General features: G+C 36.0%; 4 protein-coding genes across 6 annotated transcripts in view; 1 reads left to right on the forward strand and 3 right to left on the reverse strand.

The window, feature by feature from the left end:
- golph3b (golgi phosphoprotein 3b) overlaps positions 1-10,762 on the reverse strand; it is a 13,044-nt gene extending 2,282 nt beyond the window's left edge. The window contains exons 1-4 of one of the 2 annotated variants that reach the window (XR_015500771.1): positions 10,371-10,762; positions 8,006-8,137; positions 526-798; positions 1-351 (exon numbers count right to left, since the gene is read on the reverse strand). The exon at positions 1-351 is cut by the window's left edge and continues 2,282 nt beyond it. Coding sequence is in view for 1 of the 2 variants with exons in the window: in XM_087270160.1 (XP_087126286.1) it covers positions 684-798; positions 8,006-8,137; positions 10,371-10,583 (460 nt within the window). In the remaining variant the exon portion in view is untranslated. The remainder of the gene's footprint in view (positions 352-525; positions 799-8,005; positions 8,138-10,370) is intronic. The other variant, XM_087270160.1, reaches the window with a different exon arrangement.
- tctn1 (tectonic family member 1) overlaps positions 1-25,895 on the reverse strand; it is an 845,382-nt gene that overhangs the window by 272,058 nt on the left and 547,429 nt on the right. The gene's annotated exons all lie outside the window — the stretch shown is intronic.
- LOC137490366 (uncharacterized) lies at positions 13,016-17,332 on the reverse strand. Its single transcript, XM_087270182.1, has 3 exons — positions 16,983-17,332; positions 15,408-16,936; positions 13,016-14,015 (listed from the first exon to the last, which is right to left on the reverse strand). The coding sequence occupies exons 2-3, from the start codon at positions 16,059-16,061 to the stop codon at positions 13,908-13,910; spliced, it is 762 nt and encodes a 253-aa protein (XP_087126308.1). The 5' UTR covers positions 16,062-16,936; positions 16,983-17,332; the 3' UTR covers positions 13,016-13,907.
- Positions 18,660-25,730, forward strand: isl1b (ISL LIM homeobox 1b). Of its 2 annotated transcripts, XR_015500299.1 has the most exons (7): positions 18,660-18,771; positions 18,892-19,081; positions 19,871-20,008; positions 20,085-20,106; positions 22,585-22,859; positions 24,453-24,584; positions 24,665-25,730. XR_015500299.1 is itself a non-coding variant. In NM_001002043.1 (6 exon segments), coding segments are annotated over 6 exon segments (972 nt in total). In that variant the 5' UTR covers positions 18,677-18,737; the 3' UTR covers positions 24,770-25,727.

Genomic DNA, 25,895 nt, shown 5'->3' on the forward strand with positions numbered 1-25,895 from the left:
TTAAAAGTCAACTTGACATCAAAATTGTACTCTAGTTTTGTATAATGCCAAATATTCATCTTAATTTTCCAGCTCGCCCAAGTGCTGGGTGCATGGGTCCAGTAGCAAAAGTACAAAATGTTCATTAATTTTACCACTATTTTAGCATTTGCTGCCAACTTATTACATTTCGGTTTCTTTTCGGTGGATAAAACAAGCATCACATTTTAGGTCTTCCTTAAATACTGTGTTCACTTTGAAAGCATCAGATCACAAAGTAAAATGAATGCAAACACATCCACATCCAAACTTGCCAAAACAACTAAAAAACTCAAGTGGTGCTTGCTGCAGAGCGATTTGGGCAGAGCTGAGCTCCAGCGAGGGGGAGCTTGAACTCTCGCTCCTCCTTTCTTGCACTTCATCTACAAGTGATGTCACTGGGGGTAGGGTTAGGGGTGGGGTTGGTGTACGCATTAAAACAGCTTATAGGAGGATGAGTGAGAGCTCATGTTCCCCCTCGCTGGAGCTCAGCTCTGCTCAAATGGCTCTGCAGCGAGCACAGTCTCAAAAAACTTTGAACAAACTGTGAAGATCCTGAATTGGGATACTTTTCAAAATAAAAACCTTATTCAGATTTGAAAATGTAAACTCCCTTAGAAAAACAAAAATAATCTACATGTATGTCAGGCATGTTGATAACTCACCACTTAACAACTCAACCCAGCTCTGGACTGTCTCTGGAGGTTGAGTTTCTTTAACATGTTTCAGTGCCTCATCCAGCAGCATGTCTCCTGTTGGGGCATCCGATTTACACAATACCTGAAGAGAAAAAACAGGTTCAAAGAGTCAAGATCCAAATTTAATGTTATATTAGTGATCTAAACAGCACACATTTGCAGAACATCTCCAATAACAAAAACATTTACTATATCAAATGTAACACATCATGCATTTTGCTGCATGCACAATAAATATACACAACACTAAGAAAACTAAATACATGAAGCTTGCTTATTTTACACAAAAAAAAAACAATAACAGAACCAAATTACAATAAGAATACAAACAGTAGATAATCTATGCACTGTCTTTTTGCTTGATTGCTTTTTGTTTTGTTGAACACAAATCATTTATGTGAATACTAGCCAAGACTATCCAAGAACAATGAAGACCTAGTAAGAAAACACATTCTGTTTCTAGCAATATACAGCACAAGTTTATCAGTATTGTTATATTGCTTTCTTATGTTTCTTATTAGCTCTAATGTGTTAATAAATGCCCACTTAAGGCCTATAAAGAAATATTCACTTCTGCTTGTGTCCAGCAGCTGAGTTCTGGATCTCACATATGATTTACTGTGTTGCCGTTGATTACACAGGTCTATCGTAGATGTTTGCTTCTGCTGAAAGAGCGAAGTTCAACAATTTGATTACAAGAACCACACAATAATTTGTCCCACTAAAGCCGCAGTCACACTGGACTTTTTTTTCGGCCCATAGATCTCTATTCATATGTACACGAATGCGTCAGACCAGAAACGCAAGCTTGTGCGAAAAGTTTCACAGTTCACTGCGTGGCAAAGTTGAGGCTTGGTGAACCGATAGACTGAAAAAATATATGGACGTAGTACGCGTGACGTCACCCATAGGTTTCTGAACACTGCAAAAGAAGCCACAAGCAGGAGTGGCCAACCCTCGCCATTTTGTTCACGTGTCATCGCACCCACAGCAGGATACCAAACAAGGGCAAAGAGGCAGAGAATGAGCAGAGCTACAGACACCTGCTGGCATTTTGCTTGGAACTGGCTTAGACAGACGCCACTTTGGGAAAACGCTTAATACTTTATTACCTGTGACTTGTTTGTATTCTGACCACATGTGCTTGGCTGTACACTATATCATCTGAAAATTGTAAGTCCAAAAGGCAACTGACTGTGTAAAGCCACATAAAACAACACAAAAATATGATGTATATGCCGAGTTCAGTGGCTAATCTGCCGGAGTCAGCTGAGGTGAAGTGATGACGACCAGCGAGACCTAGCTGTCACTTAAGTGGCCAAGCTCTTAATTATGCAAACTAAATATAGCCTAATATAAAGGAAACGGATGAAAAAAATTCACCTCCCTCACAGTTGTCATAAAGGGTAATATTACCTGTATGAACCAAAATCGTTTTGTACCAGGCTGTAAACACCGTTTTTTTTGCTGTAAAGTTGGCCATTCTAACAGTGGGCTCAATTGAAATTTGATCGATTATGGAGCCAGGACTAGCGGAATTTTGATGAATTGCAGTTTCAGTTACTTCCGTATTGGCTTCCCACTTGGGTGAACCCTGACCTGCGAAATAGCATCACATGACTGCATGGTACCAATCAAAGATCAAAACATGACTCGTGTGGACATAAATGTAAAAAAATGGACCAATCGCTCGCTTTTTCACATGTCTAAACATCTTGATTAATCCTGCCCCTTTTCACTGGGCCGTACAACAGAAATTTGCATGCTCAAACTCAAGTGTGACCATAATACAAAAGGATATCATTTTGCTGATATGTATCAAATATGAGACACAGCTGATAAAGTTTAGTTATACTTTCACCCATATACCTTTACAGTTGTGATCTATTAGTTATTAGCTATTAGTCTATTAGCATATTAATTTTCCTACTCAGACTTTGTTGAAATGTCAAAATATGTGACAAAATTAGCAAACAATTCACTTTAGTTGATTTTGCATTTAACCTTAATTGTGGAATTTAAGTGAAATCAATAAACAAAATGAAGTGAGAAAATCAGGCCAAATCAGAGTTCACAGCACTTTGACAATTCAGTGTTTGCCGGCCTAAGCAGAGGTTTTTTAAAAAGATTGCTTTGGCTAGTCAACACCCTGAAATATGATCGGTAGGTGTGATTGACGTTCCGACTTTTTTGACAAGGAAATCTTTTCTGGTTCCTTTCATTTGATTAGTCTGTGAAAAGACAGGTGTTTGTGAGAAAAAAGAAATACTAATAAGCTGCTTTATGGAAGTGAAATTGTACTTGAAAGCAACACTGTTCTGCATTTCTAATACAGCAAAGCTGCAATCTACTGTACAAAGTGTTACATACATAAGTGATGATGCTATATAAATAATAGTTGAACTGCCGGACTTGCCAAACATGTGAGCATTATAGATGCAAATTTAAGATATCCTCTTTCAGTGTTTGTAATTCCATGTTAAACAAACTCTACTGTTAATGTAAATGTGCATTTCATGAACATTAAGGATAAGGGTTGGGCGATGTTGAGAAATTTGGCATCGTATGATATCTATTTGTTATCACTTGTTCGTAGCCAGGCATTGTAAGTTTGGCAAATGCATAGAGACTCCCGAAACTTCCGGGAGACTTAGGATGTCAGAATATCACGTTTAACAACCAAGTAAGACGCGATGCAGGGTACAACCTTGATAAAGACGTGGAGTACTCTTTGTCTCTGGAGCTCTAAGAGATGCGCGTGGCTGTGTGTGTGTGTGGCTCTGCAGTGAGCACCACTTGTGTCTGTGTCTAGTTGTCTATTGGCCATTGGCGATGGACGATGGCATCATCTATCAGCCAAACCCTATTAAGGATGAGCATCTCAGAACTGAGACCAATGCAATATGCATCTTGATTCATAGCCAACGATACAGTACAATAAAGATAAATATGAAGCAGCTACCAATATGATACAATATGATTCACCCAATCATGATCAAGTACAATCTGATTTCGATTTGATTCAACACAATGTGATTAGATGCAATATGATGAAACATAAAAATACCCTTTTTATTTAACCGTCAAGCTTTGCTCAATTTTTCAATCTAGCTAATAAAAAACTGTGTTATTACCACTCCCTCACAAGCTACTATTATTGCAATGCAGATTTGCTATTTGTTTTGGAAAGCTTTACCTTTTATAGTTAGCTAAACAAATAACAGAACATTACAATCAAAGATTTCCCTTTAAAGCATTAAATCAGTTATAATAAAAAAGTAAAAAAAAAAATTAAAAACATTTTTTTAAAAAGTAAAGTGTACCACACTCTGCTAAAAGAAAAACTCAGCATTTGAGCATACAAATGTACTGGCATACATTTAGTTTACCCATCATGACACTGCCTTTATAGTTACTGTTTCCAACAAATAAACATGTTGAAGTTAAATTTCTACAGAAGGCACATTTAATGTCAACAATCAATAGATTAGCAACATGCATATTTTACACAGTGTTATTGGGCTATAATTTTATTGTTCACTAGCCCACTCAAGCAGCCAGATTAATGTGTTTGCATGACTTTCTAACATAGATGACAAACTTTACCACTGACATGTCATGGTCATACAGCAACGATGACAAATCGTTCTTGATAAACAGATTAGACTAAAGTCTGCCAAATCAATCTACATATAAAATATTGGTCACTTCTAAACAACAAAAGTATAGCACATGAATCGCTTTAACCAATGCAAATAAGTCAGGGATGATGCGTTGCGATTTAAACTAAAACCAATTTAACTTTTTTTTCCTAATGTATAGAGTATGATAGTTTAAAGGGCACATAGTTTACCCCTTTTTAAAGATTTAATATTAATATTTTTGGTTCTTCTGAGTGTGCCAGTTTAGGTTCAGTTTAAAACACAGTTCAGATTTTTTTATTATAAAGAGTTCAAAAGTGTCACGTTGTGGGCATGTACACAGGTCGCTGTTTTAGGGGTGTGTTGCTTCACATGAAAATAAGTTTAGACTTCCTGCCCAACGTAACAGGAGGCAGACAGAGAGAAACTAAGCTACATGGGTGAGAGGCTCAGAATTCAGCCGTACATGTACGACTCGGACACAGACCAAGCAGAGAGTACAAAATCATTTGTGTCATTGTACAGTTTTACAGCCAACTGCTAGTTTAAAGAGCCCATATTATACATGAAAAAGGGTCATATTTCGGTTATATGGGTCTCCAACAACATACTGATATGCATGCAAGGTCAAAAAACACTTTCATGGTCTTATAATATGCATTTAATTTTGAACGGCACTTAGCAGTGAAAATGAAACCAATAGTATGCACATCATTTACTGAGCGGGATTTCTGTGACCGAGCTTTTCTCCCTTCTTAGCTGTAACTCAGCTGTAACTTATTGCTGTGGCACCTCTTGCTTGAAGTGTTATATGTTCTCAGGGCTTACCTGTACTCTGCTTTGCCCAAAGATCCCATCCCCAGCCAGGGGGTTGTAGTGATTACCAGCGTGTTGCATGCAGAACTGTTGCAAACAATTTATTTGTGTTGAATTTAAACAAACAAATTAAATTGAATAATGTTCAACTAAATTTGTTTGTTTAAATTCAACACAATTAGATTGTTTACAAACACTAAACGTAAAAAAATTGAGTAAATTCAAGTAATCATCTTTGAATAATTTTTTTCAGTGTAGCAGGCTGCCATTGCCCACTGTAAGCGTGTAGACTGCTGAATAAATTATTTCCCCTCACACTTTCAATAATATCCAGGTAAGCACAGTGTCTTCTTGACTTATGACTTCAGGATCTGTTTGTCTTCGCGGCTGTGTTAGTGGGCGGGGCGCAGGTTTAAATTTTCCCGGGTTTGCGCCCATAACAACCATGTTTTGTAGTCACGCCGAAACAGCTAAAGACTCGTTATAAAGACGATTCATTCTACCCACTACGAGTCGACTCTTTTTTTTTTTTTTTTTTTTAGATGAATCAATAGTTTTAAAAACTGTCCACTTTCAGATTTAAGCTTTAGCTGGATATTTCACTTCACTTAGATCTGTGTTACACACTACATGGAAGCTCATTTTTGAAAACCCACAATAGGGGCTCTTTAAAGTTCTGAGCTTGTACACCGAGACTAATAACCACGCACACTGGATTAACTTTGACTGAGGCACCGGATGTGCCGCTCAGAGCCGCGACATGGCACACCAGACACGCACATTCGCATGTTATTTAAAATAAAAGAATTCAAATGGCGCTCTGTGGCACGGTAGAAATATGAAGTGTCCCGATTCATGGCTGGGCGCCGCGAACAGCCACCGGCTGGGAGCACGGTTGTGTGTACTCTGACAGAAGGCTTGCACTTTCCAGCTGCACCTAGTTAAGAACAGGGAGCATCTGTGACCGCGAAAAAAAACGGCTGAAATTTAGGGTAGACGCAATGAAAAGTACACATTTGCAAACCTACCTACAAACAAACTAAATTAAACAATAATTCTGATTACAACAGGGCTCGAAATTGCGACCATTTTGATCGCATATGCGCCTGAAATTTTATTTATGCGACCTTAAAATATATTCGGGAGCACTTGTGCGAGTGCTAAAAATTGTTGTGCGCGACCAGTTTTTACTGCAAAATGTTCAGCACATGCGCGGATTCGGAAGACACGCAGAATGCATCTCTAAGCTCTTTGTCTGCACTTAAAACGCGAAACGTAGCGCTCGCAAATGGTTTAAAACAGTTGTAATGTCGACTTGCTGCAGTAAAAGCCAAGTCTGTAATGCTTGCCCCGCCTCCGCGCTCTTCTTATTGGCCCACCACTGCTCTAGCACTGAACGCGAATGATTGGTTAATATCAGCTGTCAATCACTGCCTTCTTGCTTGGGATGACTACGCGAAAAACTAAAGTGCTTAAGATGAGAATGAAGCTAACACTGGCAGATTTTGTTTTAGAAACCACCCATTTACAAATAATGACACATCTTACTAGTGATCATGTGCTGAATCTTAATCCACCATCTACACTTTTCCAAGAGTGGATAAAATACTTTCGTTGGCTTTAAGTCCGCTATAAAAAGTCAGTGGGATGGAGTTTTCAGGTAACTGTTTGCCACATTTAGCACGAGAGCTTCTGTTTAATCCTTCATATAAATCGCCAAATGCTATCTACCGTGCAAGGGGCAGCTATATGTAAGATTGAACACCATGTACACAATTAATATCGCTACTCATATAAAGACCGGTATTGCTATTAACATGTATGCATATAATAAGGTACAGTATGTCAAAAGCATCAGTGCAATATCAGACAGCACTTGTGAGAACAGCAGAGTTATATCGTTAACAGATTCATTCAAGCAGTGCGTGCAGGGCTGGTGAGCGCTCCGTGTATCTTTTGGTCACTCAGTTCTATTATAAAAATGTATTATCTTTGGATAACGGGATTTCGTTGAGATATCTTTTCCTCACGCTTGCATATATATATATATATATATATATATATATATATATATATATATATTTTTTTTTTTTTTTTTTTTTTTTTGCTTGTTAGTTTGATTACTGTTGATTTCAAATGCAATAAATCTGTTTGTATAAAACTTGTAGTAACGGTGCTCATAATTGGTGGGTGCGACTAACTTTTGGCTGATGCGCCTAAGTTTTTTAAGTCAGGAGCACCGGTGCTACCAAGCAAAAGGGTTCATCTCGAGCCCTGTTACAACGATCATGTGGTGAATGTTGATCTTGTGTTGAGCCCAATGAGCCTTATATCTAAAAGTAGAGCAAGGGTGTTCCTTTAGTGACATCGCTTTGACTCTCATGCAGAAAATGGCAGACGTGAAACAACAAGCTGAGGAAATGGTGATGCGCGCATGTCAATCAATATTAGTAGGCTTGGGGAATGCACTCCTATGTCAAGTTGCGGTAGATTAAAAAAAAAAAAAACGCTCCAATTGGTCCACCGTATTTATATTGTTAAATTGAAAAAAAAGGACTGTGTTTATATCACCCCAATATGATGGTCTATACACTATACCTACACACGTCTGTCCAAACAGCTTGAAAAGTAGATTTTTCACCATAGGTGCCATTTAAATCAGCTTTTATATTTAAATATGGATTCCGTGTTCGCAAAAAGCAACATTTCAAAAAGAAATATAATTGACAACTCAACAATGCTGAATTAAAGCAAATCAAAACCACATACATGTGAATCAAATCACCAAAATGGCCACAATAACCACTGCAATTATGTTAACAAAACACGCACCTTTCTGGTCAGCAAGCTTTTTCTCCTCATGCCAGAAGCCTCCAGTTGCAGGCGTCCTCTTATGGCTAGCTCAATGAGCATACACCCTCTCAGACCAGACGATATGCAATCATTCCAGAATGATGTGTAACCCTACACAAGACAAACAAGAGTTATTTACTGTTCTGCAAATAACATCCGCAGATAACATTTACTGCCGTCATAATGGCTGATATAAAAAAGGCATGCTTCCATATACTAGCAGGTGTGCAAATACTGCAAAAAGACGTTTACTTACACTAACAGAACAACAAATATGATGCACATCAACCGTTGGCACAATAAATAAACAACAGTCAGATGTCCATATGCAAAAAATAAATAAATAAAACTATTAATAACTATTTGTAGATCCGCTTGCTTCTACGAGTGCTACAGAGATCACACAGTGCATCAGTGTTTTCATCGTGAAAGTGTGAAGACGTTTTTCAGACTGAAAAAGAAAGTTGTGCTGTTACAGAACCTGGTATTAAAATTATTTTTACCCTCTCCTTTTCAAATCATTAAGTAATTTGCTTATAATTGTTGAATATTTAAAAATGCTCAAGATTTTTCTTAAATGCACACTGATACTAATTAATTATACAAGTAATATTTATTATTGACCTTCATAATCATGTTGAACTCCTGTCTCTATCCTACAGTATAATTAGTCATTTTATAATGATTAGTATTTATGTCAGTGGTCAGTCGCTTGGAGCAAAGGGTCTATTGACTACCTCTGTACACACTGCTCTATGGTTTAGGAAAGGCGTACCTCTCCACACCAGCCATCTCAGTCCCCGGTGAAAGAGTTTTCTCACCAGCAGGAGACATTGTAAATGTGCAAAAACCTCACCTTATGCTAGAAAACAGTGATATGCTGATATTCCTTTTTAAAAATGTAAAATCCCAGCACAGTCACAGTTTTAGTTTGTTTTTATTGATGTCTTTTTTAGTTAGTATAATAATTTTTTTGCAATTTGTTAATATAATTTGTAAATAGCAATTGAGTTATGACCGTAAATATATTATTTTGCAAAAGATCTGCAGCATTTAAGAAAAATTAAAGGGCTTTTTTTACATTAAACTAGTTTCAGAGAATTTTGTTTAAAAAATCTTAACTAAATCATATCAGATCATAGGGCTGGGCGATTAATGAAAAAGTAATCGAAATAGACAATCAGAACCTATAATTGAACTAATTTTTCCAGGTCAATTTTTTCCAATAACTTTTACTGCCTCATGTGGAGTCATGTGCCCCCGCTCTGTTAAGGGTGATTTATACTTCTGTGGCTAAAGCATGGATATGGTCCAGCGAAGCCTTCACAAGCTCGCCTACCTTTACCTGTGCACCTCTCAAAAAATTTACATTTGCACTACATTGACGATGATTGAAAGCTGCACCAGAGATGCCTTGAGATGGCATATATCATATTACAATAAAATTATTATGTACATTAAAATATTTGTTTACAGAAGATTAGAAAAGTGCACTGTTTAAATATTATTTACAAGATATACAACAGTTATTTTATTTAGAAGAGATACTGCTTATTTTCTACTTTTAATATGATTTCCAACATTATTTAAAGCATATTTGTGTTTACTAGAAGAAAAAAACATCAAAGGGGTGAGTAAATTAATACATAATTAGCATTTTTGGTGCAAACTACTCTAAGACAACTTAAAAAAATGTACTATATGTTCCAGACTGCATTAGCTTAGTTTAACATCTCTATAGATTTGATCTTTAACCTAATGTAAGTATCTATGCGGTTTTGCATGTTTAACGGGAAGGAAGTTGTAAAGAGTTACATAATTCACAATTACGACAGAAGACTTACTTTAACTCTAAAAGATCTTTGCCTTTAGTCATTAAAAAAATGTTGACACGGAGGTAAAGTTGGTTTTACATTTGCACATTTGGACTTTCTACTTATTAATATAATTTTAGAAAAAGGTATTCTTTGCCAATTGTAAACAGTGAATACATATAAGCAGCCAATGACTATCAAAGTACAACATTATAACAAATAAATAGTACTAATGCTGTTTTGAAGTCATACTTGCATGCGATTTCAGACTGATTATTCAAGTAAGTTACCATGGTAAACAGTCACAAGCGCATGTCACAAGTTGTCACTTAACGAATACGCGAGTAAATAAACAACTTTATCTCAATAACAAACCCCTAACGTTACTGGGACCCTTATAGCATGCTAAACCGAGGGTCTCCAAGAACAGCTGCTCTTAACACACTTAATCTCTATGGTATTACAGGATTTATCTAGTCCTCATGTTAACTTGACGCTCCGGGCGACTAGCAAAGCCACACAAGTCAAACCTCTCGATCCTTCAGTCCGAGCAGCAAGACTTCCTCCATCAAAGTCAGCCGTGTCTCTTTGGAGTCGCCCTTGTCTTCGTCCTCCTCCTCCCCGCGGCGAGACTCGAACTCATCCTCACCGTCGATTTTCTCCTTATCGGCGGCGGCGGCGTTACGCGAGGCCTCGGTCCGTCTCTGCACCAGGCCCGAGTTTCTCTGCGTTAGTGAAGTCATTGTTCGCACGAGCCTAAAACACCACCGTGTTCAGCAGTCTTTTAATTATACATCCGTCAGAGTCTACAATGACAATATTCGTGTTGTCTCGTGCCTTTATGAGCGTTTCATTAATATCCTTTCTGTTGACGTGGATGTTTACATGCATCCGGGCGGGACGTTCCTCCTCTTCCACTCTTATTTCCTTATTCAATATGGCGGAGATTGATGACGCAATGACGCATGCAATGTGACGTAAACGTGGACGTTTGAGAGAAAACACGCGTGTTTCTATTTCTGGGGGTGACAAATTTGTATTTATAGTTTTGATCAGATGTATGGTCTAACAAGTAACCATGGATTTCTTATAGTAAGAGTGTAGTGGGCCTACAGTAAGCATGTTATTTTTGGTAGTCGTAGTATCACCATTTTAGTAATAAGCTACTATACGGTGTAAAACAGTCGTTCAAGTGTAACAATGTAATGTGCTATGATGAGTGAAAACCTCACAAGGCTGGGGCTTGCTTACTGAAATTAATCAGTTCGATTGTCAGAATGAAAAAAATCAGAGTTAATTCAAAATGTATAGGCCTATATTGAATATTTGTGTATTTAGTTACTCTCAGCTCTTTTTCTATAATTATTACATTATTATTCATTAAACTGAATTGAATGTTATAAACATTATGATTGAACCACTCTCCATTATAGATTGAAACCTTATGTTTTAGGTAACCATATTATCTTTTGCATGTTTGCTATATATTCTTGCTGTAGTCCTTTATTTGAGAAACTCTTTTTTCCAGATTGATTTTGAGTTTACAGTGTATCCGGAAAGTATTCATAGCGCTTCACTTTTTCCACATTTATTTATGTTACAGCCTTATTTCAAAATGGTTAAAATGCATTTATTTCCTAAAAATTCTACACACAATACCCCATAATGACAATGTGAAAAGATTTTTTTAAATTGTTGCAAATTTGTTAAAAATAAAAAACCTGAAAAATCACATGTACATAAGTATTCACAGCCTTTGCTAAATACTTTGTTAATGCACCTTTGGCAGCAATTACAGTCTCAAGTCTTTTTGAATATGATGCCACAAGCTTGTCACATCTGTCTTTGCAGTACTTCTCATGCTCTATCAGGTTGGATGGGAGGTGACGGTGTACAGCCATTTTCAGATCTCTCCAGAGATGTTCAATAGGATTTAGGTCTGGGCTGCGGCTGGGCCACTTAAGGACGTTTACCGAGTTGTTGTGAAGCCACTGCATTAATATTTTGGTGGAGTGCTTTGGGTCATTGTCCACATGCACTACAAAGAATTCAATTTTAGTCTCATTAGAACAGAGAATTGTGTTTCTTATGGTTTGAGAGTCGGCGACGCAGTGGCGCAGTGGGTAGCATGTTCGCCTCACAGCAAGAAGGTCGCTAGGTCGCTGATTCGATCCGCGGCTCAGTTTGTATTTCTGTGTGGAGTTTGCATGTTCTCCCTGCGTTTGCATGGGTTTCCTCCGGGTGCTCCGGTTTCCCCCACAGTCCAAAGACATGTGGGACAGGTGAATTGGGTAGGCTAAATTGTCCGTAGTGTATGAGTGTGTGTATGTTTCACAGAGATGGGTTGCGGCTGGAAGGGCATCCGCTGCGTAAAAACTTGCTGGATTAGTTGGCGGTCCATTCTGCTGTGGCGACCCTGGATTAATGAAAGGACTAAGCTGACAAAAAAATGAATGAATAAATGGTTTGAGAGTCTTTCAAATGCCTTTTAGCAAATTCCAGGTGGGGAGTGGTTTCCGTCTGGCCACTCTACCATACAGGCCTGATTGGTGGATTGCTGCACAGATGGTTGTCCTTCTGTAAGGTTCTCTCTCCACAGAAGAACGTTGGAGCTCAGACAGGTTGACCATCGGGTTAGTGATCACCTCCCTGACTAAGGCCATTCTCTCCTGATCACTCAGCTTAGATGGCCGGCCAGCTCTAGGAAGAGGCCTGGTGGTTCCAAACATCTTCCACTTACAGATGATGGAGGCCACTGTGCTCATTGGAACTTTCAGTGCAGCAGATGTTTTTCTGTAAACTTCCCCAGCCTTGTGCGTCGGGACAATCCTCTCTTGGAGTTCTACAGACAATTCCTTTGTCTTTATGCTTGGTTTGTGCCTTGACATGCACTGTCAACCCTGGAACCTTTTAGACAGGTGTATGCCTTTTCAAATCATGTCCAATCAACTGAATTTACCACAGGTGAACTCCAATTAAGCTGCTGAAACATTTCAAGAAAGATTAGAGGAAACAGAATTTATCTGAGTTTAATTTAGAGCTTTACTGCAAAAGCTGCTGATGTACATGTGATTTGTCAGCTTTTTTATTTTTAATACATTTCCAACTATTTAAAAAATATATTTTTCACATTGTCATTATGGGGTATTGTGTGTAGAATTTTGAGGAAATAAATGAATTTAATCTATTTTGAAATAAGACTGTAACATAAAAAAATGTGGAAGAAGTGAAGCATGAATACTTTCCGGATGAACTGTATATATACCTCCCAAATAGCAAGTTTCAAGTTAATCTCTTAATAATCTAAACCTGAGTTTAAACTAATGATGCATCAAGATTAGGCTATAGTTAATCCAAGATTATTGTGAAATTACAAAGGATAAAATTGTTAAATTATTAAATTGATCTTCATTGGTGCAACTCACCAGTAATCTGCATGACATAAAAAATGTCAACACATTCTCTTACAAATTTGTCCTTTAGCTTGGTGTAAATTGTGTTTTTACCTTTTAATCTGCTTATAGGCATCTAATGAAAAAAAATGTATAGAGAATTTTTATTTGTTCATTGATTTTCTTTTAGCTTTGTCCCTTTTTATCAGGGGTCACCACAGCAGAATGAACCACCAACCATTCCAGCATTTTATAATTTAACGGAGGCCAGCTAGCGAAGTGCTATGCAGGTAAACTTACTCCTTCTGACCTGAAGGTGCTCTAGTGACAGACGCTAGAGGCCATGGTCCTTAGCCTCCTTATTAGAGCAACCAACTCCCATGCAAAGAATCACTCGTTCGACCCCAGCTCAGTCCAAGCTGGGTGTAGTAGGATCGGTGGGTTACAAAAACATTAAAACAAAATTACAAAAATGAATATATTATATATTACTATAACAAATAACAAAAATAATTTGTGTTGCCCTTGATGAATGAATTACTGTGTATTGAAATACACCCAAAGCACTTTATTAGTTTCTCCACACCTCAATTTTCTATAATTAAACAAGCAAAACTACATACATTTTTTATGGGAATATATTTATTTAAGATGTGCACAATACACAAACACAATCTACAAACATAAATCAGCAAATTTTCTGCACAAATCGTCAATCGACAGCTGCTGATGACTGGTTTTGATTTTTTTCACTGGAACTGAATGGTCCACGTCTGCAGTGTCCTGTTGAAGAAACAGACATAATCAGAATTCTAAATGAAAATTTGCATTAAATTATTTGCATGTGGTTGGTTGACAAATATGTTTTAAAAAAAGTTTATTTTTAACAATGTTTTTGAAGAAGAATTTAAATTTATTAATGTAGTTTGAAGTCTGGTGTTTGAACAAATAAGGAATCACTAACTTTATTTATCCCATAGTTTTTTAATGGAGCAGCACAGTAGTTAAGTGGTTTGCATAGTTGCCTCAGAGCAAGAAGGTTGCTGGTTTCAGTACCGGACCCTGGATGTTTTTCTTTGTGGAGTTTTGCATGTTTTCTCTGTGTTTACTTGGGCTTCCTCCATGTTCTAGCTATGAGGCAACTGTGCTAACCACTTAGCCACTGTGTTGCGCTAATAATTTTACCATTTTCTTTTAATTTTTAAAAGTTATAATTTATTGAACTATGTTTGAGAAAGTCTTACAATAGGCGAGTGTAGAAAATGTAATAACAGTTGTAGTTGTAGCTTTTTTAATGAGAAGTCTATGGAATAAAAAAAAATGTTTAACCATTCACTGTTTTTGTAATAATTTTCAAGTGTGACAGTGAAAATCAATGATATTTTAGTGGACAAAAAGTAAAACCAAGAAAAAAACTATTGGCCAAAAAACTAAATTTTTTGTTAAAGTGAAATAAAGTAATAGAAACTAACAACATGAACTGAAATCTACAGGGTGTAACCGAAATAAAATAATAAACAGCAAAATAATAATCATTTTCAGAATTAAGAATCACTAATTTTATGCAAAAACACCTGTAGATTAGGATTTTAGAGCTAAAAAACAACAGTCAAGTGCATTAATATATAGCAAAACATATTTTCTATAAACAGATTCATTTTTTCTTCATTTGCCAAAAAAAAGGTAAAACAGACATGTTGAACTACATTATTTTTGATATAAAGAAGTTTTTACTTTTATTAATTTAAGTTGTGTTTTTGGGTTCAGTGTCTGTTCAAGCAATATTTTTATTCTTATGAGTAAGATTTTTGCAAGGGGTTAATGTTAGTTGTGGAAACACTAAACTTTGCTCAATACTGGACATATTCTGCAAACTCTGATAAACTATTATGACTAAAACTGAAACTAAATATATATAAAATTAGAAATGTGTTCACGAAATAAAAACTAAAACTAACGAAATCTTTAATCAAACCAACTAAACTAAAATTTACACCAAAAGTACAATAATATCAAAACAAAAACTAATTTCAAATAGCAAACCTATCACAACCTTGATGAAAATTCAACTCCATGTTAATCATCCATATTTCAAATAAGCACGCAGAAAACATTAAATTCTATATATTTTTAAGTAAGTCTAAATTATATGGACAGAAATGAAAGTTAACTTACAGTTACAGGTGTTCCCTGTGGTGAATTTGGGGATCTCTGCTGCCGCTTCTGTCTACGTAGCTCCTCCTTCCACTTCTGCCTCCGCTCCATAAGGATGTCACTAAACTTTTTGTCCATTGGCAGAGAACTTGTGGTCAAAGCACATTTTGCAGTAAACATTCTGAAGGACACATGTTCAGTCTGGCTGCTGGAGACAGGCAGTGATGCTGGAACTGCAGATGCCTGTGAAGACTCAGTATGTCCTTCCTCTATGGGCTTCACAGCCATGGGGGACCTCTGTTTATCTGTGACTTGAGGCTCCTGCTGTTGCACCTCCTGGTTCATTGACTCATGGATCTGCCTCGGCTCCTCAATCCTCATCAGGATTGCATCTGAAGATGCTGAACTCTGAGATTCAGCCTCCTCAGATGCATGATTGAAGACTATCGGTGAGGGCCATGACAAATCTCCTGCCTCCATTATTTCCCACCTTGGCCATTTGTTGCTGTCCCCATAGTCAGGCTCTTCAGAAATGGGGTATGTGACCTCTACCTGTGCCCACCACAGGCCTGCAGCCAAAGCTGTGCTGAGCTCAATTAAGAGTTCCTGAGATGAGGACTGCTCCATGGCCGTTGGTGAAAAAGTGTCTGGAGAACTGAGAGCAATAGTTGACATGTTTATACTGATTTGATGGTCAAACACAATCAGATTTGAATCAATTCTGCCAACTGATATCTGATAAACACTGGTTGTCTCTTCTCAGTGGTGTCTTGAGCTTTCAGTTCATGAAGAAATGTTCACAACAGTCTGCTGGAATGCAGGCTACTTCCAATATTCCAGTGTTCCAAAGTTCTAATGTTACCACGGCAACGCAACTTTCAAATTCAAATACACTGCAGTGGTTTTGAATACAAAAAAACAGTATTGCCATAACTGGAGGAAAGTTGGTGGAAATTTAAATATATTTAATATTAATGTCTAGAGATGTTAGAACACGTCTTAGAACAGGGGTCTCAAGCTGCGGGGGCCATTTACGGCCCGTCCTCCTCCTCGCAACTGACTATCACTATCAGAGCAGTCGCGTCTAGCAACTTGTGGTGTTGATCCGCCACCTAGTCGACATTTAAAATACTGCATTCAGATTAGTTTTACTTTTATTTTCCATGTGTACTACACACACACATGTGTTTTAATTCTGTGGCTGATTTAAACGTTACAATGTCACTATAAGTGCTCTATTTTTAGCCTACTAAAGCTCTGTTTTTGTAAATATTCAAGGGTTGATTATTCTCAGTTTCATACCGCCTGTATTTTGTTGTACAAACACTTCTTCATGGCTGACACGTTATTCTGGTGATGTAATAAATCTGATAATTTTGCTAATATTCGATTCAAATGGTCTCATTTAATAAATTTTCCTCATTCACTTAATAACATTTGCATAAATACTATGTAGCCTTCATTAGTAAACTTGTACTGCTGGTTGAATTTAATATATGTACAAAAAAAGGAAAGATATTGAGAAGAACAATTAAATGCCAGTAAAGTCACTTAAGTTACCCAAACTGCGTTCTGCTGTTCTTATACTATTGGGACTATACAATTAGTTGGGACAGAATAATAAGTGTTATGCTTATTATTTGTAGTATTTTCATAGCAACAATTTTGTATTGTTCTGCTTTTATTTTATTTGATATTCGTCTGCATTATGAAATAAGAAAAATCAATAATAAGTTCAAATCCTAAAAGCAGTATTGCCAGTTCAATTAGTGGTGAATTTTGGTTCAGCTTTGAAGCATCTTTCCAGAATGCAGTTTCATCAGTCAAGCTAAATTTAGTTTGTATTGTCACTGGATCAAAGCAGTCAAATCATTATATATTGACATGTTGACATGAATATTACTGAACATTAAGCAATATTATGGTTATTGCTAATAGCTCACCTCAAAAAAAAAAAAAAATTATATATATATATATATATATATATATATATATATATATATATATATATATATATATATATATATATATATATATATATATATATATTACGTATTGCAGTTATTTAAGCTGTATTATGTAAATGTGTACAAAAAGAAAAAAGTTTGGATACGCATTGTGTTTGTGCTGAAGTTTATTCAATTCAATTAATCTATATAGTGCTTTTACAATGTTGATTGTGTCAAAGCAGCTTAACATAGAAGCTATGCTAAATTGAAACTGTGTCTGGCTATTTTTATAAGTTCAGTTTATAGTTCAGTTCAATGTGCTTTAATTTTGACTGCTGCAACACTAGATAAAATCCATTTATGAATTTATCCTTCAGTGCAGTATAGCAACATTTCACTAGTATTTACACTATTCACTACATTTAGTCATTTAGCAGACGCTTTTATCCAAAGCGACTTACAAATGAGGAAAAGGAAGCAATTTACACAACTATAAGCATGCATAAAAAAAACAATATTAGTGTTGGTAAAAACATGCACTCGTTTTTATTAATTGAAATATATGTAAATGGCACATAGAGCCTGCAGTACGTTTCCTTTACAAATGGTGAATGAAAATAAGCTAAATTCTATTCTAAAACATAAAACCACTTACAAAAAGCTAACATAAATTCTAATCTTATATACAAATCACATAAATAAATTATGAGGCTATTTATTTAAAAAAATGTATTATGATTATTATTATTATGATGATGATTATTATTAAGTTGTTTATCGTTTTTTAAGTCTATTTTTTAATTTGACACTTCTATACTTTTATTGTTGAAAATATACAATATTGGAAAATGTATACAATGTATTAATAAAACTAAACCACACAATTATACTAGACAAGTAAAGTTAATTGGGAAAAAATGTTATATACGGATTCACACAAGCTAAGAAAGTAAAAAAATATTAGGTAGTGCTTCCCATTTACAGTTAACCCACTAATGTAGTTCACATGAAGGAGCTGAATAAAATGTTTTAAAATAATATTTTTTTTTTATGCATTTACACATTGACTGCAAAATCACAGTTATAAACATGTGTAAAGTCAACAAAAAAAAATTGAAATGCCTGGTAAAACGTTTAGCAAACGTATAGATTCATGTATAAAAAATACAGAAGGAGATAAACCTGCTGTGGCCGTATCTAACTGTTTGAGGGCGGGGTTTTCGGTAATTAGCTCAATGGTCCAGTGCTTAAGGCGGATACTGATTGGCTCTTCTGCACCCACATCAAATCAAACACATAAAAAAGAGTGAGACAGACTCACATTGGTGACCCTGTAAAAGTGCAGTTCAAGAGAAATCTCTATTTAATCGTCAGTGTCTAATATCGAAGATAACAGCGATATATGCTTCTGTCTGACATGGGAGAGCAACAAAACAGTAAGTTGTCATTGTTGTTTTTGTAATGTTTGATGAGAAGCTATAATTCGCATTTTCTAGTGACATTAATGGCTACAACTTGCATATTAGACGTGTGTAATGTGGTGCTTGTTCTTAAAGGAACCAAGCTGTCTTCATTCTGCGTGGGTTGTGGGCTTGAGATCCTGGACCGCTTCATTTTGCGCGTTTCCCCTGATCTGGAGTGGCACGCGCGGTGTCTGAAGTGCGCGGAGTGCCATCAGTTTCTGGACGAGTCCTGCACCTGCTTCATCAGAGACGGCAAAACCTTCTGCAGAGAACACTACAGCAGGTGAGTGGAGCCTGTTACAATAAATGAATAACTTTCACAAACACTATTTACCTTTTTCTTTTACTACTTGAAGTATACACATGGTGTTAAAGAAAGTTTTATTTATTTACTTACGTTTTTGGTGGTTTACTGCAATAACTAATAAATGTTAGCCTATTCAACGCTATGAACAGTTATGAAATCATTTACTGTTCCTTAAAGAAAAAAATAAGCTTGTTTTCTATACGTTTTCTAAGACGGTTTTCATTTTTTTTTTCAAATTTTTTTACAACACAACTGTAATTTAAATTCACAAATACAATGATATGAGAAGTTGTATAATGTACAATATTTCTTTTTCTCTTCTTTTTTTCTGAAATAAAACAGGCAAGCTTTTGATAATATATTGTGTTTTGACAATTAAAAAAACATACTGTGTTAAATAATTTTTGATAGTTTTTTTTAATAATGGTCTATGTTTGATACTTAATGTGTTTGCTAAAATGAACTAGTTATGAACAATTTTGTACAGCATTTATTAATCATAATTTAACATTTACTAATACATCATTAACATCATACAAAATTAACATTAACTAACAATGTTAAATGAATAAATACTGCAATAAATAGATTTTTATGTATTTGGATGTTCATGCTAATAAATACACAATTTTGTATGAAATTTTAAAACGTAAACTTTATTGAATGTAGTCTAAATATATTAGTCATGGTTAGTATTATTACCCTAACAATAATAATGATGTGGATGTATTATTTTTTACGCAACAAATCCTCTTTGTTCTGCAGATTATCCACCAGCAAGTGTGCAAAATGCGACAAAGCCTTCATAAGCAAAGAGTTTGTGATGCGTTCTCAAGTGAATATTTATCACGTCCAGTGTTTTCGATGCGAGGGCTGCAACCGTCCATTACTTCCTGGAGATGAGTATGTACTGCAGGACGGTCAACTGCTTTGCACCGATCATCATAACAAACTAATGAGTGCTTCTATAAACCAACAGAAGGAGGCTGGCGATCCATCCGGTGAGTGTATGTTTTTCGAAAAGCTTCTCGTCTGGCACTTCAGTGTTCATTCATAGGGTAATCAAGAAATTCAAAACACTATAAAGTCTAATGTGAATATGTTTTAAGTTTTGAAGAGATACAACTTCAGATGCAGTTCAGCACTATGCCTTAAATGAGTTAATCCAGTAATTTGAAAATGTTCGACTCAAATCCCATAACTTTTTGTCACTATTGTCTGAATTTGGTGAAAAATTTGATCAATGGAAGTGTTTGTGAGCTGGTCATCGTTGTCATAAAACACACCATGTTTGGTCTGAATAAGCTAAAATATTGCAGAGATAAAGCCTCATGTCTACTTTGGTAAGCTGTTTGTAGAGTTCATTTTCATGTTATTTAAGAAAAGTCTGAAACTGGTCACTTTGTATTCTGTATTGTCTTGTCAACATATTTTAAACATGATTAGGAAAAAAAATGGAAAATTCGTTTTTTTAATGGAAAATTATGTTCCTTGTGAAGAGATAACAAGGAATTTTACTAGCCTTTTAAGTTCATTAGCATAAACCTAGTCAACATTGTGCTGTTAAAACACTATTGCACTGCATGACAGTGTGGTTTGATTCGGTACAGCTCACTTTTAAGGGTCTTAGCAGATGCTTTTGTCCTAAACAACTTCAATTTGAAGAAGCATTTAGCAATTTCACATAGAATGGCAATACATGCAAGATGTGCTAATAATACAAAGGAACTGCTCAGAGTTAGAAGGGGGCGAGACTTTTTTTATAGTGTCAACTTGGGTTATTACCAAAACAATACACAGTACTGATCATCAACTACTAGTCAAAGGGTATTATCACTAGTGTTGTTGGAGTTGCAACATGAGCCACCAAACCGGCTATATTTCCATAGTCAGCAGCTGCCATTGCTGTATTATTAATCCCCCTTGACTAAACCATTTTTATAACACCGCAGAAAAAAAGATACTGAAATTGCAGCATCATAGTCAGTAGAAGAGATCCAGATGTTCCTCTCATTAGTTGTTTTAGCGAGAGCAGGATGAGATGACCAAAAGTGAAAATGTTTTCAGGTAGTCATGGTACTAGAAGCTGCGCAACTATAGCATTAATCCCATCTACTTTTAGTGGTACTAAATTGCAGTGAAAGTGCAAACCGAGCATAGCATTTCCATCCAAAAATGCTTTTTAGAATTTTGCACAAAATTAGAATATCGCATAAAATATTTGTACATAAAACACATCCAATGAGTAAAAGAAAAGGAAATGATTAATTTCTGATAAATCGGTGAAACATTTCGGAAGATGAAGATGAAACACAATGAAGACAATGTAAAAAAAGCTGGGTTCCACACAATTCCTTTATGTTCTTCCAGCACAAGTCAATCAGTTAACTTCAGCTCACTTTAAATAAGCATTTTGAAAAATAACAGCCATAATCCTTTTTTGGGGTGCATGCGGTGGCTTTTGGTGGCAGGAGAGCTCTTTTGGTGGCTCTTTGGGAGCGCAGACGCTCAAGACAGTACTGGGAGGTAATAATACTGAACCACTTTCATAATCAACATCATCGGTCCACTGGTTTGTCTGTTAATGCCAATCTAAGACATATATTTTTGTAAATTTTGTTAAAATAATGTTATTTTCAGTTAAAAAATGTATTTAAAAATCTGATAAAAAGTTTATCCTATTCAAAGTTATTAGTATGCATGCGCATAAAAATAGGTTGATGGAAACATGCTATTGTTACAGATTCATGTAAACAAGGATTGTCATTAAATTAAATTCAATTCACATTTACTTGTTTAGCACTTTTACAATGTAGATTGTGTCAAAGCAGCTTCACATAGAAGATCATAGTAAATTGAAATAGTGCCAGTTCAGTTTTCAGAGTTTAAGTTCAGTTCAGTTTAGCTCAGTTTAGTGTGGTTTAATATTCACTACTGAGAGTCCAAAAAATAAAGAGCAATCCATCGATGCGTAGCTCTACAGATCCCGAACCATCCAAGCCAGTGGTAACAGCAGCGAGGAAAAAACTCACCAACTGGCGAAAGTGAAAAGCTAAAAAATCTCGAGAGAAAACAGGCTGAGTTGGGCACGACTATTTCTCCTCTGGAGAAACATCTTGTGCAGAGCTGCAGACTAGGCGCCAGAGGCTGGAAGCTGGACCTAAGCGAAGACTCATCTGTCTCTGTGGAAAGCATGAGAAAAGAATGTGGAAAGGCTTGCTTTACTTTAAGTTAATAGCTTTTTTAATTATTTATTTTTGTGAGTATACTTACAAGAAGTACATTTGAAGAGAAACAGGAATATGGGATGGGGAAAGATCCAGCAGTCAGGCACTGCACTGACCATCATATTGACCTTTAGTTGGATTATACAAGTCACTTTGGATGTAGCAGGTTTCAGTTAGTAAAAAAAGTGTATATTTTGAAATTACAGTGTGTTGTTTTAAAGTAAACTCTCTCTTTATGTCACACTACTACAGAGGAGATCAAATCCACAATGTCCTGGTCCTCAATGCAGAGGCGTTCAGAGAGGGCGACCCGCGTCAGGACGGTTCTCAGTGAGACTCAGCTCCACATGCTTCAGACCTGTTACACTGCAAATCCCAGACCCGATGCTCTCATGAAAGAGCAGCTGGTGGAAATGACTGGCCTCAGTCCTCGGGTCATTCGTGTCTGGTTCCAGAACAAGAGATGCAAAGATAAGAAGAGAAGTCTGACCATGAGACACACACAGAAGCAGCTTGAGGGGCATCTGGTTAGTAGCACTTACTTTGAAACTTAAAGCTGCAGTCTGTAACTTTTTTTATTTATTTATTTAGTACATAACCAGTCAGTGTTCAAAACTATATTCTTACTCTAGCCTGATTCACAACGGTGAGCTTGTAATAATGCTTTATGTTTTATAATTTCATTGCTACTGGTAGGTTTTCACATGAAAATATGGTTGGTCTGTTGTTCATTGGATGGGTCAGTCAGTTGACAGTGGCTTCTGGTGGATTTATGCAAGAACAGCTGCCGTGAATGGCACTTGAGAGAAAAATTTGAGATCTCAAAAAGTGTACACAGCGGCCTCTGGTGGATTCACAAAAAAAGAAAAGCATAGCTCCTGGGACCTATTTGGCGCTCTCCAGAAATGTATATAGCGGTTCATTTTCAGAATGAGCCTGGATTGTTTATTTGTTTAAATGAACAATTTCCCATGATATTCAAAAGTTACATCAATTAGAAATTAGACTATACAGATACTAAATGTAACAGTAAATTATGAAGTCATCCAAATGTTGAAATTAAAATCCGGTTGAATGGGAAGTTGCTGAGACTTATTTCAGTATGTCAATGTACTTCCAACTGAAATGGAATATTGAGTAGGGACGGGGCTTATTTGGCCTCAAAGCAATCTAAAGATAAGAGGGGTGTGGTTAAGCATAATGTTGTCAAACTGACAAACTGAAAGTAAACTGAAGTAAGTTGTCAAACTGACATAATCAGAGAAGAGCCAGCACTACAAACATGGAAGCAGAAGATCAGACTTTGAATGAAGATCACATTTAATTAAAGAATAACAATATTAGATAGGAAAATAAACATTTTTAATTTCACACAGACTTTAACACTAACAGATTGAAAACAAAATATATCAATAATAATTTGCATAAAGAGGTGTGATATAAGCTAAGTGGTAATTGTTAAATTTGATCACTATTGGTACACAGCATGACTAATTTGTGATACATTTTTATCCTCAGCTAGTCAAAACAAAAAGGTGGACATTATTTATTGGTTCAGATGACATTCTCCAGTAGAATTTGTTATTTCGATCAAAGTATTAAGTACCTCCAACTCCATCGGCGCAAAGACTGACCACCACATACACTGCAAAACATTAGATTATACACACCACGACACACAAACCAATGGAAACAAAAAGCAAAAAGCTGCAGTTGCACTTACAGTTTGCAGCTTTAGCATTAGCTGTGTTTCCTTCACCCTGTCTTGATGCAAATTTGAAGTATCAAATCACAAACAAGAAATGGAAGTTTAAAAAAAATCCCTTAGTTTGAAAACATGTTTTAACATTCACTTGTGGCGGTTTTGATGAGAAACGGGGTTTATGTGAATGGAAACCCATTTCCCAAATAAACTCTGACATAGAGAGCATTACACTCATGAGACTAATCAGCTGTTTCTGCTATGGTGAGTTGTTTACTGTCTGTTACAAGGTTACCAATACTACAGTCAGCTTCTCTAACAACTTGATGGAAATTATTATTATTTTTTTTGAAAACTTAAAAAAACATTCATTTGGTTAATGAGATCTGGCTAATGACACATTCTTTAAACATTGTAGGTTTCAGAGGAGCCGCTACTGCTGGTCAGTACAGAGAGTCAGGACAGTGATGTGATGATCAGCCCACCATGGAAACTACTGACCGACTTCATTCTGCAAAACGAAGCTGAGCACAGATCATTCCCACAAATGGTAAACATCAAGGATTACTGAGACTGCATAATGGATACATTTTTTGTACTGTTATTAATTTGTTTTGATTTGGGTTCCAGCTGTCTTTACCAACAGAAGGCCCGTGTTCTGCTGGAAGTGAAGTTGCGTCAGTATCAGACACCGCCAACAGCCTGACAGCAAGTCCAACGGACATCAGAGAGTGAACAGAGATATACCAGCAATTCAATGTATACTTGCTCAATTGAAGTATTATTTAAGGTGGCTGAGAGAGCTTAACGTGCTGCAATAAAAAAAAATACAATTACAAAAAACAGCAGCAAATTAAGAAAAGATCTTCATCCGTGTGACACATTAAAAAATGTTTAAAAAACACAACAGAAATGTTTCGTGGGACCCAAAAACGTGACGAACGCTGCTGTGCCATGACTATTGCTCAGTGAAGTTGTAGGTGATCTTTGAAAGGTGAGTTTTTGTTTGTTTATTTAAACGTCCAGATTCCCTTTGTTCATTTTATTAGCCCAAATAACCATAACCTAAATGGTCTGTCACATTTTAGGATCCTTTTAAAACATTTCCATTGTGTTCTGAGCTATTTTGCAAGTATTTTATGACAATGTAGTACATTTTATTAATTTGTTTGCATTGTAAGAAAATGCAGTGCATTTTTTTTAAAATGTGTATGCGCTGTAAGGAATTGCAGCATGTGTGCTGTTAAACGGATGTACCCCTTTTCTTAATTTGCTGGTGTTTTTTGTAATTGCATGTGTTTTCTTAAATTGCTGCACGTTAAGCTCTCTTAACCACTATAATTATTTTTTCTGATTTAAATCTTGTAAACACAGTGCATATTATTAAAACAATAGTAATTTATTATATTTAAAGCACAAGGATTATCCTGTGTGGGTAAAATGTGACAGCGTGTTAGTGCTCTTATTATTTTGCAATGTATTTGCTTATTAAAATGAACTGTTGTTGTATTTTTTTTAAATTTGCATTCAATTCAGTTTGTTAACCAATGTGCCTATAAGGTTGCGCCAAAAGTACTGGTAGAAATGAAACAAAAATTATTAAAATTAATGTCTTGTATTGCACAGATCGTCTAGAAAGTTTGATAGATATTGTATTTCATTATTGGTATATAAATTATATTATCACAAAGTTGCCTTGATGTGTTGTTGAGCTGTTATTTTTGTCATGATTCTCCAGCACTGTTTCTGCTTTTTTTGTTTCTCTTATTAAATAAGTAACACAGGGCCCAGTTTTTCAAAAAATGTCATCTGAATCAAATTGGTCCAGATTTGGAAAACCCATGTTTTGCTATCCAGGATT

The sequence above is a fragment of the Danio rerio genome, chromosome 10, assembly GCF_052040795.2.
Source record: "Danio rerio strain M-AB ecotype USA chromosome 10, GRCz13ab, whole genome shotgun sequence".
Lineage (NCBI taxonomy): Eukaryota > Metazoa > Chordata > Actinopteri > Cypriniformes > Danionidae > Danio > Danio rerio.